General features: G+C 44.5%; 1 protein-coding gene across 1 annotated transcript in view; it reads right to left on the bottom strand.

Annotated features, from left to right (window-relative positions):
* The window catches only part of PKDCC (protein kinase domain containing, cytoplasmic), a gene marked incomplete at its 5' end in the record, with an annotated part of 22,051 nt that extends 13,354 nt beyond the window's left edge, over window positions 1-8,697 (bottom strand). Inside the window, 4 exons of the mRNA XM_010009537.1 lie at window positions 463-570; window positions 1,267-1,346; window positions 5,673-5,944; window positions 8,575-8,697. Coding sequence (XP_010007839.1) covers window positions 463-570; window positions 1,267-1,346; window positions 5,673-5,944; window positions 8,575-8,697 — 583 coding nt within the window. The remainder of the gene's footprint in view (window positions 1-462; window positions 571-1,266; window positions 1,347-5,672; window positions 5,945-8,574) is intronic.
* Between the last annotated feature and the right edge of the window lie 5,562 nt (window positions 8,698-14,259).

Raw genomic sequence — 14,259 nt, 5'->3', positions numbered from 1 at the left:
CCCCCGAGCCTTCTCTTCTCCACACTAAACCCCCCAGGTCCCTCAGCCCTTCCCCATCACACTTGTGCTCCAGGCCCTGCACCAGCTCCGGTGCCCTTCTCTGGCCCCGCTCCAGCATCTCAATGTCTCTCTTGTTGTGAGGACCCAGAACTGATTTGAGGTGCAGCCTCACCAGTGCCCAGCGCAGAGGGACAATCAGTGCCCTGGTCCTGCTGCCACACTAGTGCTGATACATGCTCCATCGGATTTCCTTATCCCCATTACAGCCTGCTCTCACCTATGGATGTCCAGCTACAACATTTAGTAGCCTCAGAAGACACCAAGGAAGCAAAAACCAGACAGCAGATTATCATGTGCATGATTTCAAGGGCCACTGAGCCCCATCTTCTGCACATTGGCCCTTTCAAACCTCAAAATAAAGACCAAGTCTCTGATGTTAAGTTCTGAGAAAGACCACTTTACCAGCTTTTGGCATGCGGGTCGTGTTCTGTAGGTACTCTCCACTCTTATACAGATTCAAGACTCTCTCTAGCTGAGCAGCCGTCTCATCTATTCCCCAGTGAAGTTCTCCTTTAAAAGCACAGAAAACGAATGAGTTAGACAAAGAGGAGCCAGAACAGGACAAAACAAGGTTGCATTTGAACAAAGCCCTAATCAGAACCAGAGCCCAGCAGTGCCCCGCTCTTTGGCAGCATTGTGATGTGGACATGAAATCCCCGAGTTACAAATAGGGTTTCAAATCTGGCATGAGCCAGGCACACAGTACAAGGTATAAACCCCCTAGAACGATGCACTGAAAACCCTCAAATCAGATTTACAGGCACAGGTAACTACTCTTGTCCCTTAGGCACTACCTTAGTAAAGATCTATGGTAATATCACTTGCCACTGGCTTCTGAGGTATAAAAGCACCACTGGTACCATTGACAATGGGGAAGTAACCTGCTTTTGTCGCTAAAATTCCGCTCACCAGAGACTGGGGTTCCCTCAGATCCCACAAGGAACTGCATTCTGATGCAGTTCACCCCAGTGCTGAGGTGCCAGGAGGAAGTAAACACCTCTGTAAAGCCTAGATAAAGTCTCCAATGGGATTTCTCTGGTATATGGGGCTTTTCTTGTCTTTTCTGTATGGGGGAAATTTTATCCTGGATAGAAAACCAATCTGGTTCTATTGCAGTGAAAATTAAAACAGCATCTTTCCCATTCCAAACATGACAGTCACACTGAAAAAGGAAATGCTCCATATGACCATGTTTAGTGTGGTTACCTGTTGCATTGACTATCTTATCCAGTAATGGTTTCAGTGAGGATGGAGCACTGTGTGGAAGAAGATACGTGAAAAAGAACCTGCAATGGAAAAGTAACCCATATTGAGAAATTCCAAACGAGAGATTACAAATGTCTGGTAACTACTGAACAATATACAGGGTAAAATTTCTATTGCTTATAAACCACTGACCTGCTCAAGAGATATAATCATATTCTATACTCAAATAAATATATAGCTGAGACCATTCACCCGGCTGCCTAGGGTGTTTAGGCAAACCTAAACCATGCTGTTAGATACAAGGCTGCCTTGTAACTATGTGTACATGTTCCATTAACAGAGAAGTTTGCTGTGAAGCCGACTGGATTGTGACTATTTGCAAAGCTGTCTGAACTTTAACAAACTAAAAGGATGCTCTCAAACTCAAAAAAGTCTTGTGGGGTTTTTTCAAAGCTGGAAAGTGTATAAATCAATTTTCTGCTCATTTCAAATAATTGGCTGTTATTTTCTTTTCTACAGTTTTCTTAGACTTACACATTAATTGCCAGGAGAGAGCCTTCTGCTATTGTTCTAATGCCACTGCAATTCAGAATGTCTTCTCTTTTTCTCATCATTTATCATTATCATAAATTCAACATGCATTCATGTAGATATTCATTGATGGATGTATACTTTCATTGCTGTATATTTTCCATTTTAACATTTTTAATTGCAAAAGAACATACAATACACCTTCACCATCACTTCAAGTACACTTGATTTTCACACTTTTCCTTTAAATTTCTATTACTCTGCCAATATTACTTACCTATATCACACTCAGTGTCATAGAAACCTAAGATGGAGGTGGACAGTCCAGGATATGACAATACATACACAACTATTAGACATTAATATTTGGTAATGAGCAGAACAGGAACACAATTGGGAAATTCCCCTGCTTTACTTCCAACCTGCAAAGCAAAATGGGTTTTCATATACAGAGGCCACACTGTCAAACAGACACCTCCACAGACTGATGCTCAGGAGGGACACTAGCAGACATCTTCCATGAGCACACATTAAAAAATTAAGCTGCTGATCACAAAAACTGCTCATGGGCAAAGGTATTATTGAACTGACACATTTTATTGACACAATGAATATTTCCTTGAGATTGTAACTCCCGTTTTCATCCTTTCTAACCCCTGCAGGGCAGGGACACCTCACACTAGAGCAGGTTGCTCCAAGCCCCAATGTTCTCAGCCTGTCTCCATACGGGAGCTGCTCCAGCCCCTGATCATCCTCGTGGCCTCCTCTGGCCTTGCTCCAGCAGCTCCATGTCCCTCTTATGTTGGGCACACCAGCACTGCACACAGTGCTGCGAGTGGGTGCAAACACCCGCATGTGAAATTCTGACACATACAGACAGTGGCACCTGCACAACTTAATTGCAGGAACAATTGCTATTCATCGATTCCAGGGCCAGTGGCATCTCTTGTGATCTGCATAATTCAGCTTCCCAGACCCTTCTACATTTGTTCCTACAGCCTTTTTTTCTCCTTTCTTTTTTTACTTTTTAAGAACTTGCTGATCTTAATTTAAGAATTGTCAATGATGGAGAATTCAACTCGGCCATTAGTTAATAGTTCAAAATATTAATTACCCTTACTTTTGAAACTGTCCAGTGCTTTGAAAATTGTTCCTCCAAACATCTGGAGGAAAACCCATGGACACACAATTGTGACAGAGGGTAATCATCCAAAAGTCAAGAGGGGCCAGTGCTTACACAGTAGAGTTTTCTTCCAAAATGTTTTCTCTCCTTTAATTATTTACCTCATAAAGAAACCAGCTAGATAGCTTTAATTATGCTTTCAAGGCTAGGGCATGCTGTATTTTAAAATCACAAGGATTTTATGCATTGTTTGACATATTGCTGCTTTTGATTTCTACCTAACAGCACTAGTAACCCTTTACTGAGGGCAATCTCCAGCCCTACAGCACCAGAATGCATCCATGAAAGGTGAAGTTTAGTAGCCTTCCCCTAATGAAGAGAGAATCTAGCCTTGTAAGACAATGCCAACCTCGTGAAGTTGAACAATGCAAAGTGCAAGGTCCTGCCCTTGAGTCGGGGCAATCCCAGGCACAGGTACAGGTTGGGCAGAGCAGTGATTCAGAGCAGCCTGAGGAGAAGGACTTGGGGGTGTTGGTCAATGAGAAACTGAACATGAACCACTTCAGTGTGTGCTTGAGCCCAGAAACTACCTGTGTGCTGGGCTGCATCAACAGGAGTGTGAGCAGCAGGTGGAAGGAGGTGATCCTGCCCCTCTACTCTACTGAGACCCCTCTTGCAGCACTGTGTGCGGTGCTGGTGTCCTCAGCATAAGAAGGACATGGAGCTGTTGGAGCAAGTCCAGAGGAGGCCACGAGGATGAGCAGGGGCTGGAGCAGTTCCTGTATGGAGACAGGCTGAGAACACTGGGGCTGTTCAGCCTGGAGAAGAGAAGCTGCGTGGAGACCTCAGAGCAGCTGCCAGTGTCTGAAGGGGGCTACAAGGATGCTGCAGAGGGACTCTGCATCAGGGACTGGAGCGACAGGACAAAGGGGGAGGGGTTCAAACTGAACCAGGGGAAGTTCAGGTTAGATCTAAGGCAGAAGCTCTTCCCTGGCCCAGAGAAGCTGTGGCTGCCCCGTCCCTGGCAGTGTTCAAGGCCAGGTTGGACACAGGGGCTTGGAGCAACCTGCTCCAGTGGGAGGTGTCCCTGCCCGTGGCAGGGGTTGGAACTGGATGAACTTAAGGTCCTTCGCAATCCAAATCAGTCTGGGATTCTGTGACGAGTGCACAGGGCCTGTTGCTCACTCCCTACCATGGGTGGTCACAGCCTGCAACAGCCTGAATCTGCTGTTGAATAAAACCCCACTGTCTCTACCAAATGAAGCAAAAGCAGGGGCTGAAAACACTGGGGCACTGCGTGTGCGTTACACACTGTGCGGTTCAGAGGCAACACTAAGAACTAGACATAGAAAAAGGCTGTTTCCTTCAGCAAGACCAGCAACCTGCCACAAGCCCACCACACCACAGACACATCCCTGGTTGTGACCAAGATGGATGGGTGCCTATTAAAGGTTTCTTATTCGGTATATCTTAGTGGTCTTTACCAGTAAAACGGTCCTAACCAAAAGCTAGCAAGCTAAGCAAGATCTTAAAGCCAAGCAAATGGAAACAGAAAATTCTGCAGGACACGCTAAAAACTGCACTGCAAACTGCAGATGGCTGTCATGTGGTGCAGCCCATTTCAGTGTGGTCAGCTAATGCATCACACATGCTGGTGAGTGCCCTGGGACCAAAGCAGAAGGCTCTTCTTTGGAGCAGCCTCTCCTCGCTGTGGTCTGGCAGGCAGTGAATGGCATGATACTTGAAAGGGAAGTCTAAGAAATGAGCACACCATTATGGCATTGCTTTGAGATCTTCCATCCTCCTATCTGGATCAGGCAAGGCAGCCGCCTGCCCCAGCAACAAAGCGGTGGCAGGAGGAGCATGGCACCAAGCATCAGCTCCCCAAAAACAGGAAACGCTGCTCCCCCAGCATCCCATATAGCCCTCCGAGGGAAGCGATGACCAGTGGAGGAGAGCAGAGACCACAAGCACAAAGCCATCACCCAGAAGGACTCCATGGTAAACCCACAGAAACTTTTAAAACCAAATTTGGAAGATGGACGTGTCAACTGAACGCCTTCTTCAGCATGGTCCAGTGTGACCCATCACCTACGTGTCCCATCACCTACACAGAGCAGCACAGGAGCAGCCCCAGGAGCGAGTCCCCCAGCGCTTGCCCATGCAGAGAGCAGGGGAGTGGGGTGAAATGGACCACCCTTTGCTTTGAAAGGCTTGGGATTACACCCCAGATCATCAGTGACTGAGTGAGGTCTCAGCAGCCCCTGTTATCACCAAACCATGGCAGGATCTGGCTACAGGTCAAGCTGGAGTGCAGGATGAGAGCTGAGTTCTTACTCTGCCTCTGAAGCCAGCCCTTTGCTCAGCCGGTGGTGGAAACCATGAGATGATCCTTCTTAACTCATACTTAAGAAGAACTGCCCCAATTGTCCCACCACAGAGGTAGTGGGCCCCCATCTCCACAAGCACCTCTGTTTCACTCCTATGAAAAACCTCTGCTTGTGGGAAGAATTCAATGGGTTTCAACCAAAGCAAAATTAGACCGAGTGGTGAATCACACCCAAAGTATGCAAAACACTTCCAAAGTTATAAATGCAGGATATTTTCACAAATGAAACAATTACTCATGGCTTCACTTGCTCCTGGGTAATGGTTCTGACACAGTGTGTACTCACTGATGTGAATAACTATAAAGGAAGCTGGAGACTTCTGGCTCACTCTTAATTCTCTTCTACCTTATCTGATCACATACCTGTAGGCATTGTAGAGATTCCTCTTTTCATTCATACTTTGACACCGTCCCTCAACTGAACAGGTCAGGGTGAAGTTTCTTGCAGGGAATTCCATGAAGCAGTCGCTGTTACTGGTGCAAGAGCTCTCCTCAATGCTGGCATCATCCAGATCTGTGACCTTCAGTTCCCCATCCACGATCACAAACTGCCGAGGGCGAAAATCCAGTAATGTCACGGAGCCAAGAGGAGAGTGAGCCAAATAATGCAGAAGCCGAACTAAGCTGAGACAGATCTGAAATGCAAAAATGTGGGTAGCTTGTGTTATTCTCTCAGTGCAAAGTACATAAATGAAACCACTTAAGCTGAACATATGACTTAATATAGGCATTATAACTTATCCTCCAAACCGAATGTTGCAACTAAGGTATTTTTCACAGGATTAACATAGTTGATTGTAAAACCCTTAGAGACTTGAAAGAAAAATAAGCTTCTTTACCAGTGCTTTCCCACACTATTCTTGAAGCAGGGCTTATTGTTGCTATTCCTACTTTTAACAGAAATAAAAGCATTAACTTTTAATAACACATTACGCACAGGCCTTAACCACGCAGCCTGATTCTGCTCTTTTACAAAGTCCAGGTCTGGAAGTTTTGGCTGGACTGCCCTGCACCTGGATCTCCAATGGGTGTCTGTATTGCCTCTGTGCTGATCCTGCCTTTTGACTGCTTTATCGTTTTTTCCACTGGTACCTCTTGCGTTTGCCTTTTTCCATGGGAGAAGAAAGCAGATTGCCAGAAGAGGAGCTCCACAGCTCCTCTTGAAGTCCTCAGTGGGGTAACCGCATGTGTCCATCTCCCTTGGTGGACCTTCATGTGCCTCTTTGAGGCTGGGGTGGGAGCTCTGCGTTGATGCTGCACTTTCCAAATGCAGGTTAGAAACATGAGTAATTCTTACAGCAAACTCGATGAACGCTGAACTCGGCCCTCTTTCCAAAGTGCTGTTTTCAATTCATGCATTCCTTTAGAGTCCACTATGTAACATATTAATGCAAACGCAGCATTAATATGAACACAGTCAAATACTGGAATTTTTATTCTATGTACTAAATTAATAACAGCTCTTATTCAGTCTAGCAATCTTTTTATTGTTTACATATAATCTTTGTTTTCTGTTAAAATACATTGTTAAGGCCACGGGCATTGAATTAGTCAAACCCAAATTCAATCTCAGGGCATAAATGGTATACTAAGCGGAGCACCTAAATGCATCCTTCATAAGAAGCTAAGCATGTCTGAAGCTATCCCTCAGAGACATACAGGACATGAGGACTGTCTCACACTTCTATAATCATGCTCCTGCTTTACCAAACCAGAACATTTTTATCCTGCTTACAGGATACCACAGTTCACATGGAGATGCCTGCAGATGAACACAGACCTGATTATGGGACACCAAACCTGGCCACCTTTTCTTCCTTCTGGAAGAACACAGGATTCATGTATGTGCCATCCCACAATATCCTCTATATAAAAAGTACATACCACCCCGAAGTAATTTATAATGCACATATCTTCAATTGCCAACAAACCTGGAATTTAGCTGGAATAAAAACACAGGCTGCCATCTAACTGCCTTTTCTCAAAGGTCAAAAGTCCCTGTTCCTGCATGGGCAACCTAATCTAAGACTTCATTACAGCAGTCACAGGAATGGTTCATTTGTATTCTACCTCTGCTCAGCACCTTCACCTAATTCTCCTTCATCTCCCTTTGCAATTGCTCACTCCAAAATATCCATGCTAAAAGGAAACTTCCCTGTTTACAACCCATAATTTAACGTATCTATTGGTCATTTACGTCATACGTAATCACTGTCACAGTCCATTGTTTGCATTCCCTGGACAAGCCAAAAGCAGGTCCTGTATTACGGGAGCCGTGACAAATAACTCTACTACTTATTAAGACCATACTTCTATTGGGGAAAAGGAGCTGAAGCTTAGCACAGAGAACACACTTGCTCCATCTATATTAAGATAGATGGATGGAACAGTCCTGGGCAGAGAAACTTAACCCCACACACACTTACTAGCACTGTCTCTGGCCCGGTCTGACCAGGACCAAGGTTGTTCTGCACCATCCCCAGACACCATCCCGGTGCTGTTTCCAGTGGGTGTTCAGAGGGTGCAAGAACTCAGTAGTACAGAATTGGCTGCACATTGCCAGTTTGTCTCTGAGATCACTCAGGCACACTTTCAATCCTCTGGTACAGATGTAGCCATGCAATCCAAAGTGCTTTAGATGAAGGCTGCTGCTGCCTTGCAGCATCTGAGGGAGTTAACCTCAGACAACAACACATCACTGTATACACTGAGCAAGACAGCACTGTCTTGATCAAAGCATTGCTGCAGTCTGGCTTCATTTTGGACAAATTAGGTGTGATCTTCGTGCTCCAACACGGTGGACAACCTGGGCTTGAGATCTGTGTCCGTTTATTTCACTCTTCCCCCAGTAAAAGATGAACAGAGCAGGAAGCAGTAGAAAACAATTACATAATCAGCCTATGATAAGGATCAGCAGAAAAACATAACATCCTTCTATTGTTTCAATCCCACTTGCAGAGCACAGTGCTCGACGTCAAAAACCCTGTGCCTTGAGCTTTAACAAGTAAGAAATGTTTGAAGGTACCACATAAAAAGCATAAAACCAGCTACAATTAATTAGGTAACATCGACGGACAAAATAGCAGAGTATTTTAAACACTGCAGAAGGGGAGTGCTAAACGCTGTTTCTAACCCAACATGTAATCATATGCAAAGCAAACATTCAATAAATGTGAGCAGCACTGCAAAGTACATAACCCCTGCTTCATGCTCCATGTTATTCATCACTCTCCTAAAAGTTCTTTTAAACCAGTTGTTAACTCACTCGAAATCTGTCTTCCCAGGAAGCCTGTAGAAGCTGGATCATCTCTAAAGGCGAGCCTAGCTCAGTGATGGTCGTCAGCGTGTCTGGGATGTCATTGCTGTCTTGGTAGCAATAGCCATAGAGCTGAAAAAAATCACAACCATGCAATATCAGTGTCTATCTTTACCATGCTTTTATGTTTCTTCATGGATGAAGTGCAAAGTAAGCAGTTCTTACAAGGCTCTGAGCTCTGCACATTGCACTACTAAGTCCCTCAACCCAGTAACTTTTGTGTCCTCTTACTTGAGGAATACTCCCTTGAAACTCCCAAATGAGCTAGTAGAGTCTCTTGTGGGCATCAAACAGTACAAGGCCAGTCAAGTGCCCCCTGCATACACCTCTGTACAGCATCTTACCTCAATTACTCTTGTACTGGGTTTGTGTGGCAAGGTTTTGGTGGCTGGGGGTGCTACAGGGATGGCTTCTGTGAAAAGCAGCAGCTTCCCCTATGTCCAACAAAGCCAGTTCAGCCGGCTCCAAGATGGACCCACCACTGGCCAAGGCTGAACCCATCAGTGACGGTGGTAGTGCCTTTGGGACAATGGATTTAAGGCCCATGGTGGAGCAGATTTCTACCTGCAGTCCATGGAGGACCCCACGCCAGAGCAGGGGGATGCCCAAAGGAAGCTGCAATCCCATGGGAATTGCACTGGAGCAGGCTCCTGGCAGGACCTGTGGTCCCATGGAGAGAGGAGCCCACGCTGGAGCAGGTTTGCTGCAGGAGCTGTGACCCTGCAGGGGACCCAGGCTGGAGCAGCCTGTTCCTGAAGGATGCCCCCCATGGAAGGCACCCAGGCTGGAGCAGTTTGAGAACTGCAGCCCATGGGAAGGACTCATGTTGAAGTTCATGCAGGACGGTCTCCTGTGAAGGGACCCCACTCTGGAGCAGGGGAAGAGTGTGAGGAGTCCTCCCCTGAGGAGGAAGGAGCCGCAGGGACAAGCTGGGATGAACTGACCACAACCCCCATTCCCATCCCCTGTGACACTCGGGGGGAAAGGTGGAGAATTTGGGAGTGAAGTTGAGCCTGGGAAGAAGGGAGGGGTGGGGGGAAGGTGTTTTAAGGTTTGGTTTATTTCTCATTATCCTACTGTGGTTTTCTACCTGAGGAAAAACAGCCTGTGTAATACCTGGCTAAGTAAGACTCATTTTCTGCTTAAAAGACATCGCAAAACAGTTTTTAATGTCATTTCCCATAGGACTACTGTTTGTACATTGAGTGGCAATGTGTATTTCGATGACACGGTAGCTTGAAAAGCAATTGAAATGTCAAAACTTTTCCTTTCCCAGCCAGAAATTGCCTCTCACTCTATTTGATGGACTTTTGTATGCAGTATCCTTAAAGAAGGGCAAATACCCCAAAATACTATCTGCCAGTAGCTTCTTCAATCTAAAAGCATTGAAATGGCAATTTCAGCTATGTTCCAGCTCCTTCTTGTATTTGCTTTCCAAGGACATTTGAATGATTAATTTTCACTTGCACAAATAATTGCACAAGAAGAATATTTCAAGCCTGTGGAGAAGAGATGTCTTGCTTTATATGGAATGGGACAAGGTCTGACGGGGCCGGGGACAGGCTTTTACAAACTCCCTGCCAAGCCCTGGCAGAGAGGCAGTTAAATGAGCCTGATAAGGATCTTACTGCAACTTTCCAGCCAGAACAGCATGCACATGAAATAAAATTAAGTGTAATCTCTGCCCGCAGACAAATAAACCATGTGGCAAAGGAGCCTGTGTGGAAAGGCAGCATTAACAAATGCCCCGTTGCTATTCCTCTGCTGCCATGCCCCGAGTTATCTGACTTTTTAAACCTCTCTTGGTTCTAAAAAGCTTGGGGAAGGTGATGGGGGGAGTCTCCTCCAGGCTGAGGGGGCTTGGACACGGCCCTGCATAAGAAGCCAGGCTCATGCAGACCAGAACAGGGACCAAGTGTAATTCAGAGAGCCAGACTAGTGAGTGCCATTGCTGCAAGAGCGGGCTGAGGCTGAGCACAACCACCACGAGCAGATTCAATTGCCAAGCACATTCTTACTGCCTGTGACCCTCGCAGGCAGAAGAGCAAAGACCAGGCTAAAGTCAGCAAATCCAGGGATTTGTTAGGAACCATCCCACTAGCTCTGCCTGTTGCTGTCTACACAGCATGGGAAAAAGGGTGCCAGATAATGTCAAAGTAGTAAACAATTTTCCTTTTTGGAAATACAGTGCCGTTTTTACACCAAACAGCTGCTTAACACGGATGTTAACCCAAGCAGAAACAAGAGCTAGAAGATTTTCTTTTAAAACATGCTGAAAAGATTTTGGCACCGATGCACGGCAGAGAATTTGCAGTAGATGCCGATAAGAACATTAGGAATAGGAAAAAGGACCTTTCTCTTTACTGCCACAACCATGACAAAGATTGCAACAGTAATTACCTCTTAAACTAGAGCAATTCAGACCGGACCCGAGTTTGTTCCTTATCATCTGTGACACCATTTTAATGCTGTTTATTGGCAGGAGTTAAATCTTGGTGCGCTGCAAACTACCTGAGAGGATCACATCATCGCAATTCTAAGCCTTCTGAGCTAACAAAAAAATGAAATTAAAGGAAACTATTTAATACAACATTGATCTTTTCTCAGAGACAAGCTGGATTCTGCAGCTCTTCCTGGGTATTTCATGTCTCCCCTGTGTGAGGGTAGACGAAGAAGGCAAGGCTGAAGCTCGGTAGGTTTGAAAGCCACCCCTTTAGAGTGTCAAAATCTAACATCTGTTTCTGTATCATCTGCAGAGTTCAGCTCTTGTCTTTAGCTCAGTAATACTATCCCTTGGGAAAAAAGCCATAAGGGAAATTAGCAAGCAACCCAGACTGGAAAATGACAGTATCGTCCTAACTGTTGGTTCACAGCGACACTGGGTACAAAAAAGGTGTCAGGCTTCACTAGACATTCCCAACATTCGTGAAAACCATTCCAGGAATAGAAAAACATAAGATAAACAATTATACATATGAACACACAAGCAGGAATAAATTGCAGTGCCTATTTTACCTCAATCCATGAATGCCAATAGTAACAATGATTTAGGTTTGTTCTCAGAGAGCTGGAACTTTGCTCGTAAGTAATTCATCATTTTAGTGTCCAATTTATACCTTGGCAAAAGTCTTCACTTCCCAGGAAGCTGAGTACTCAGTGCATATTTTACTGTATTAGTACCCATCTAATCACTTCAGTCCTTGTGGAAGCTTAAATGACCTGATCCAGTTTTGGTTGTTTATTAAACTGGTCTTTCTTCTCACAAGAAAACGTTCTTGCAGGAGCATTGCTGAACAGCGGCAATCCCACAGCGCTGAGCAACTTAGTGTAGCTCTGACTCAATAAATACATAATCTAACCTGAGCTCTTTATTGCTTTTACTAAAGTGAAACCTCTCCAGATGCAATGTTATTACATAATTATATAGAGTTATAAAAGCACAGAAGTCTGAGATATAAAGGATTTATTGGGCCGCATTTATACTTTTCTAAACGAACTCCTGAAACTAAATGCAAAAATGCACATGTAATTACATGGCCGTATTTGTATGTGCAATTACCATGATTACAAACTGGGCAAGTCCCAACAGCCAGTTAAGCATCTAAAATGGTTACATTCATCCCCTCCTGATGAACCACCACCCAGCATGCAGATGTTTCAAAATACAGAATATATATAGATGCAAAATATTCTGAGGCAGTAATTCTTCGGCCTTTCGTTTAACAAGTGACTTATTAAGACACAGAAACAAGTACAGAGGTTCTACCCAAAATATTTCTTCCCCCCACCCCCCTCCTTTTGTTTTTTGTCCAATCCATTTTAAGGTCTGAAATGAGACAAAATGGTTTGTATTCCCAGACGGTGAAGTAAGAAACAGATAGCTGGATACATACAATAACAAGAAAAATAACCACACGGGGAAACTGAATATAGCTGGAAGCAAAAGATGAGCCAAAATACCTCCTCTATCTGAAATGCTATTAGGTTGGACATCATTCTCAGCGTCACAAAGCTACGTTTTAGATATATTCAAGAGTGATGGTTTTCATCCGCCTTGTCAGTATGGTTTCAATTAAATGAATGGAAAGAAATACAATCCCATATCTTTTTGCTATCTTGAGTCACTGCATTTAAACACCACCCCAATATATTTTTGTGTAGAATGTTACAGCAAACAGTCCACTACTGGGATGCCTTCCTGTCTGTTTAGAAAATCATACACCAGATATGAAATGTTGAGCTGTTCTCACATCGTGCGCCGGAACTTGCTTTGAGGAACCCTGTTGACCGAGTAATTTCTCTCCCTGTTTGGATTTTCTCAATCACAAAGGCTCAGCCCTGAATCAATCTTTATGCAGCTAAAACTCACACTGGCTCCAATGATTTTTGGGCACACTGGGCATATACAGGGTCAGCCCCTGCACAGTTATACTGCATTGTAGGAGCCCACATCCCTACAGACGGTCAGTTCACCTCTCTTCACAATCCCCTTTTACTACAAATTATGGGGACAGAGGTGACCCTTTCAGAGGAGCCAGGGGAAGGCGAAAGCAGAGGTCAGTCCTGACACAAAAGCTGACAAGCTTACTGAATAGAAGCACAAAATAAAGGAGCTTATGAAGCCGTCATCAGCAGGGTAAGGCTGTGCAAACAACGAGCCCTCCTGCATTAGCACAGGCACCCTAGCTGGATGGTCAGGAAAATAAATGGCAAGCCAGAACCTCCACCAAAGTGTTATGTGTCATTTACAGAGGTTGCTCAGTGGGGAAGGGTAGGACCAGCTGGCCTGGTTACTGGAGGCAAAACTGCCCTGTACGGATCACGCCACTTCCCTAAGAGTTACAATACATTCAGAATCTTCTTCTTTGCCATGCTAGTTTTTAGCCCTTAGTGTTCCCAATCTTTAGGTTTTCTCTACAACCATAAAATCTTGTAATTTTCCCCTTTTTCTCTTTAATGGACATGAGATTTCCATGAGTCCGGGAATAGGAACCTTGAGAACACTATTACCAGCTGTAATAAGTGACAGGCTCAACTGTCTTACACCAGGAGGAATAAAAAGCTCCCACTGACATTGGTAGCCATTTAATGAGCCATTTGTTTGAGCTGCTACATGTCAAAACCAGAACAGCACGTTTTAGAAGCTCTTGCTACTTTATTGCTATCAAAGTGAATATAATATTCTTCATGCAACTAACCCTTGGATTCACTTTTCATTCCCGGAGTACTGGGGCAGTCTCTGCAAGAGCAGGAACCCCCAGCACTGGGTGATACAGCTATGGTTTATCACTATACAGAATCCTAGACTGGTTTGGGTTGGAAGGGACCTCAAAGATCATCCAGTTCCAACCTCCTGACACGTGCAGGGACACCTTCCTCTAGACAGGTTGCTCCAAGCCCCATTCAATACGGTTCAAGACATTTATGTCACTCTACAATCTATTCATCCCTCGGGTTTTAAATATTCCCTTTCATTACTCATGGTATATACATATATAAATATACATATAGCCACAAGCACATATATATGTATATATCTGTCTGTGTGACATGTGTATGTGTGCTTCTATATATAATATATTCACATGATGTTTGCATCTATATTTTAATACATTATATATATATTTTAAGATA

Source organism: Nestor notabilis, unplaced genomic scaffold, assembly GCF_000696875.1.
Source record: "Nestor notabilis isolate BGI_N333 unplaced genomic scaffold, ASM69687v1 scaffold16202, whole genome shotgun sequence".
NCBI lineage: Eukaryota > Metazoa > Chordata > Aves > Psittaciformes > Psittacidae > Nestor > Nestor notabilis.
This window is presented reverse-complemented; position numbering and strand designations above follow the sequence as displayed.